Source organism: Vanacampus margaritifer, chromosome 12, assembly GCF_051991255.1.
Source record: "Vanacampus margaritifer isolate UIUO_Vmar chromosome 12, RoL_Vmar_1.0, whole genome shotgun sequence".
NCBI lineage: Eukaryota > Metazoa > Chordata > Actinopteri > Syngnathiformes > Syngnathidae > Vanacampus > Vanacampus margaritifer.
Genome location: NC_135443.1, coordinates 4,506,673 through 4,512,672, shown reverse-complemented (window position 1 = coordinate 4,512,672; position 6,000 = coordinate 4,506,673). Strand labels below are relative to the sequence as shown.

The window sequence follows — 6,000 nt, the reverse complement described above, 5'->3', positions numbered from 1 at the left end:
ATCTACTCTCAAATCTGTGTTAGTGAGCACTTCTCCTTTGCCGAAAGAATCCATCCACCTCGCAGGTGTGGCATTTAAAGATGCTGATCTACCTTATTATGCATTTTTGATCACCAAAGTACATGTTTTTGTGACAAGTGAACTCCTTTTGGTTTACATATAAGGAAAGTAGACGGCAGTAGTATTAGTCTAGACCAGGAATGGGCATCTTAATGCACTCTCAACGAACTGTCAATGGTTCTCGTTTGTGTAGTTTTGTACAAAACCTGGCCAACCTTTGAGATACTGCAAGTCCATTTCCAAGAGAATAAACAAAAATATATATTTTTTTCCCCCCACAACACTTTCTAATGAGCATCTTGGTATGCCACACCTGTGAGGTGGATGGATTATATCGGCAAAAGAGAAGTGCTCACTAAAATTTAGACAGATTAGAGAATGTATTTAACTCATTCACTCCCAGCCATTTTCACCGAAGCAACCCCCTTCGGTCCCAGCTGTTTTACTGTTGAAATTTGTGTTCTATTGCTATAAAAACATGGAACCTACCAAAACAAAGATTAGAGTCTCTCCTTTCATCAGGAAAAAAGTACATTTCTATCCGTTTCGCAAGTATTAGCATTAGAATATAGCTAAGTTTTATTGTTATTCACAAATCTGTTTAAATCTTTTTGTAACATGGCCCTGGTTGATCTCTCATAATCTGCTGCCAACTGCTAGCCGTTTTTGTAATAACTACAATTGCTTCATGCATTCTCTTCAGTTCTGAGGCTGCATCAAAGCATTTTGTATGCTCTAGCATAAAAACAAACACACACACAAAACGTATAAATACGTCTTTGGGACACTGTCAATATTTAAAATAGAACGTATTTATACATTTTTGGGAGCAAATGAGTTAAGAGAAATTAACATTTTGTATACACAGAAAAAGTCTTAGATTTTAAAATGGGAGCAAACCAAAAGTGTTGCGTTTATATTTTTGTTCAGCGTAAAACTTAACTACTTGCGATTATTGTCAAAACATGGAAAGATGCAGCTAAGATATTTCCTAAGCGCAAAACCCTTATTTGTCCGTTATCAAGCACATCCGTCATAAATAATAGTCACTAAATTATTCAGCAACAACATCATACATACTACATGGTTGCTTAACTATTAAACTTCTGATTTAAAAGCAATAAAAGTTCAAAATGGCTTCTGGTTGTCGTTAAAAACTAAACACCGTGTCACTCGGTGACAAATATTTCACGATTAGAAGTGTTTTTCAGGGACTCTAATCAAACATGCATGCCGAGGAAATGGCAAGCATGTTAAAAAGAAAAAAAGCGGAACATGATACTTGGCAGCTGGAGGAAAAAAAACACGTATGAATGACATGTTTTTCTCGACGTGATTAGACATTATTTTCAATATGGGTTAATGGCATTTTGCAGTGTCAGGCACCCAAGCACTAAGTAACATGGCCATGGGCAAGAGAAGAAAGTTGGCCACGTTGAATCAAACGACAACAGACAGCGGCTGCTAACTTATTCATACCAGACCAAGTGAAGACTTTTACCGACAGAATCGAATGCACGTTACACTATTTGACATTATAAAAAAAAAAAAGGTCCTTATTGGGACTTTTTTAATTTTGACCCTTTAAACACATTGCAATGTGTTTGCAGCAAAGAGAAAATATACATGCGTGCGTCAAGAAAAGGCATTGTGGTTAATAGAGAGCCAAGCAGAAAGAGTTCAGAATGCTTTTCATTATGGATGCATTTTAGGTAGGAAGTGAGTAATTCAATACTGACAAACACAGGTGCGGATCAATCAATTTGAATATCATCCCCCCCAAAAAATTTACAACATTTTTGAGTTTATATATATCATAAAACAGTCGCAATCATTTTTTTAATTATGTAAAAATTGCGCTTCTAAAAAGTATTTTCTGTATTTTTAAATGAATAAGTAAGAGTTTCCCGTTTTGAACTGAATTTTCTACAATATTCAAATTTACTGAGCTACACCTGCACACAGAGGTGCCTTGAGATCCAAGTTTTTTTTTTTGACGTGACCATGATTGTAACCTTTTTTTCTTTAAAGGACAATAGCACGCTATAATATTGTAGTTAATAAAAAAACATACTGTATAACCATAATCAACTTAGAATTAATAATTGGACCATCATGATGTTGCTCCGTCTGTTGTGCACATCTTGGCCACCAGGGGCAAGTATAATATGGTCATGCAAAAGACACAAACAAGTAAGCATTTTGTAACTACTGTGACTCAGTAAACTGCAGTGATATTAGTAGCTTCTGGCAGAGGATAAAGAATATATGCCTCTGAATTCTATTATATTGTCTGTGTTCAAATATCAGTTGAATACAGCCACATAGGTGCTGTTTGCTAGCCGGTCTATGGCGTTTTCCATTATGCATTAGCATTAAGCTAGGAGACTGTAAGGCAATGCCATGTGGTTGTTTTAAATACACAATGTGAAATTCTCTGTTTCCTCGTAAGTGGGGTCACTAGTATCTCAAGGCACCACTGTATGTACACATTATCTCTAAGCAAATATTTTCAAGTAAAATTAAATCCCAAAAGACTTCCGCGAAAGGACAGATATGTTTGCTTATATTACAGTATGATACAAAATGTAAAACTTTAGAAAATGTACATTCATCCAACCCCACAAAAAAAAAAATCAATTGCATAAGTTAATTGAAAAGCAGACGTTGAAAAGGGGTACGTTATTTAAAGTTGGCGTAGTCTGAGAAGATGTCGACAAAATCCTGCACCACTCGGTAGCAGAAGTCGTACTGCTCCTGGAAAACAAACCAAAGACGTTGAGACGCCGTGTGTTAACATGCGCGGCGCAAACTGCACGAGCAGGATTTGTTGTTTTTGTGTCTCATTTGCAAACATTACCACGGTCTGCACCATATGCGGCCGCTGCATGCGTAAACTCTTGACGGTCTGGAAGACGTCCAGCAGGCCTTCCGCTTTCACGCGTTCCAGAATGTTGCTGAGGGCGATGAAGGTCCCCGTCCGACCCGCACCGGCACTGAAAGATCAAGACCAGAAACGGTGTCACACTCGTATAATGCAGTCAATGTCATCACTGTACGGTGCCTTTGAGACTCCCATTTCACCTTTATTCACTTTAAAAAAATAAAAATAAAATTTGGGGAAAATGTACTTTAGTAAGCGCATCGTAGTCCAGTGGTCCCCAACCTTTTTTTTTGGACCATATCCATGGGAAGACATCTTCCACAATATTTTGTGACTTAAAAAAAAAAAAAAATCTTGCACTCAAACATACCAACATACTAAAACGAGGCATTTTCCCCAAAAAATAAAAACTAACAAATCCGCTCTAAAAACTTATAACTGAATTTGAATAAAGTTTTTTTTTTTTAATCACTTTCTTCGAACCGAATCCAATTGTTATAATTAGACCGAACCGTCCTTGAATAGCATCGCTCTCCATGTATTGAGATACGTATCAAATTGTCTTTTATTGGAGAGATGCACACGCCTGTTAAATGTATAAGTCACCGTTCCGCTGAATGTTGTTGATGTAATTAGTGTGACTTTTCTCTTCAACGAGCCGGTCCCATTGGGGTAATCTTTTTTTCCTTTCAAAAAACTCCAAAGGCTTGTCTCTTAATGCCGGATGCTTGGGTTTCAAGTGCCGAGGCAGTTTTGATGACTTTATCATTAACTTTATTTGCGAGCCGGTCGCCACATGCTGCGCAGAACGGTTCGAAACATGTCGGACTGTCGATATTATCTCTTAAAAACTCTTCTTTTTCTTGGAAGTTGTCCACTCTTCTTCTTTCTCATTTTTTTGGGGCCTGTTCTCCTTTTTGAAGAAGCTGTCCAAACATGGTTGTTGTTTTTTTTCAAACTCATTTTTGGAAGCTTCTGGGCTTTCTTTCCCCCCTGAGATAAGTGTTTTGACAGAAACATAGGTGGATGCAACTGATCTTCAACATAAAACTTTTTTCAGACTTTAAGGGTCAGTAAAACCTTGTAGCGTCTTCTCAGACGATGAAAAGAGGAGTAGACAACCTTTTTATTGAGACAAATGAGTGCCTCATGTCAAAAAATATGCCTTCCCCACAAAATAACTCAACACACAACGATCCGCGTTTGAACTGCCGGCAACAAAAGTGAACACACCCCCAAGTGAAAATGCCCAAGCTGGGCTTAATTAGTTCATTTTCTCTCCTCAGTGCCATGTGACTCATAATGTTACAAGGTCTAAGGTGCGAATGGGTAAGTTTGTTGAATTTGGTACTACACTCTAAAAAGAGAATTGCTGAATATATCAAGTTAATTTAGTCAATCCAATGTGAATATATTAAGTTTAATTAATTATGAGTATATTAAACTTAATATATGAATAGATTAAGTTTAATTAATTATGAGTTTATTAAATTTAATATATTCAATTTAGATTAACTTAATTCAAATGTGTGTTGCCACTTGGAGCATTTTTGTCAACAATTCTCTGTTTAATCTTAAATTGGATCAACAAATGTGTTTTTTTTTTTTAGAGTGTATCACTCTTACATGCTCTCATACTGGTCTCTGGATGTTCAAAAAAAGAACATTGTTGCTCTATATAAATATAGCCATGGGTAAAAGTAGACTCGACAAGAGCCGTTTGCTACTTTTTGCACCATTTTGTTGTATCATCGCGAGGTGCTTAGGGTCCATTTTAAACACCCACTTAAGTTGCCAAATATGGCGCCTCATCCCTGAGCATGTATGCTTTTCATCCATTTGAATGCATTGTTCGGCGAGAGAAAAGGTGACCTCTGCGTGGGCTAATGGTGCTAATAATCCCCCCCTTTCCACCCTGCACTTAAGGAGAGGCTAATCCAAACGCTAACACTAATCAGCGTGGAAGCTGAGTGTTTGACTGAGCCGATGTTTACTCGTGATAGCGGGACGGCGAGGGAGCGCGCGCCGGAGTGATGTGCAATTTGGACGAGTACGGCGAGACGCCGGGGGATCGCCGAGGGTTAGCCCCGTTCCCGGGAGGCGGCGGGATGAGGAGGTGGGGGGGCTTTAAAAAGCCCCTCTTAGACAAGCGGTGATGAAGGCAAAGAGCGGAGTGATGACACCATTTCCTGTCGTTAGCTCATCTTATCAGATTAATCATAGTGGGGAGTCAGAGGATATTTCACTTTGAGAGGTTTTAATTGACTGCGAATGGGTGGATTGGATCGATCCCACCGGGCCGTCGCCGCTTTAGAATCACTTCACCTGAAGCTAGGTTCTGATCAAAGCATCCACTGAGAAGTCTTTATAAAGGATCACATAAGTGGTTTAGGCATAAGAACAGCGGCTCCACTGAGGCAACACGGCGACTTTCTTGTAACAGACGTTCTCCAAAAGAAAAATGGATCGTTTAGATGGAAAACTAATTCCAATGTCACCCACAATTCAACTAAAAACGTTCCTGGGCAGTCTTGGCCTCACCTGCAGTGCACGACGATGGGGCGGTTCCCTGACTGCTGCTGCTGCCTTTGCACCGAGGCGATGATGTCGATCATCCCTCGGCCCTCCGCTGGTATGCCGATCTCGGGCCATCCGTGGAAGTGGAAATGACGGACGTGTTGAGACTGCTTCTCCTGGCGGTGCACGGATGAGATATTGTTTCACAATTCCATAGTAAAAACAAAGCTACATTTTACTTGCACGCAAAACACCATTAGATAATTGTATCCTTTATAAAAGCATTCTGGAGAAATTTTGTGGGAATACTGAAAGCTGAATGCTAATAGCTGAATGCTAACATTTGACTGCATGTGGAATACTTATGAAGTAAATTGAGGGATAAATTATAAAATTATAACCTTGAACGAACATTAACACTGTACCTAAATATAGAAAAATAAACATGCTTAAACTAAAATGCATTGCACATAAAAGTTAGTGTACTTAAATATTTAAAGATTAAATTCAAATGCATTATACTGTACTTAGAAGTTACT

The 6,000-nt window shown here is 38.6% G+C and overlaps 1 protein-coding gene across 5 annotated transcripts in view; it reads right to left on the bottom strand.

The window, feature by feature from the left end:
• Window positions 1–1,734: 1,734 nt before the first annotated feature.
• Window positions 1,735–6,000, bottom strand: part of LOC144061238 (receptor-type tyrosine-protein phosphatase epsilon-like) — a 55,716-nt gene continuing 51,450 nt past the window's right edge. For all 5 annotated transcript variants that reach the window (XM_077581492.1, XM_077581491.1, XM_077581493.1 and 2 more), the window contains 3 exons: window positions 5,486–5,637; window positions 2,921–3,056; window positions 1,735–2,817 (listed from right to left, as the gene is read on the bottom strand). In XM_077581492.1, coding sequence (XP_077437618.1) covers window positions 2,743–2,817; window positions 2,921–3,056; window positions 5,486–5,637 — 363 coding nt within the window. In that variant the 3' untranslated portion in view covers window positions 1,735–2,742. The remainder of the gene's footprint in view (window positions 2,818–2,920; window positions 3,057–5,485; window positions 5,638–6,000) is intronic.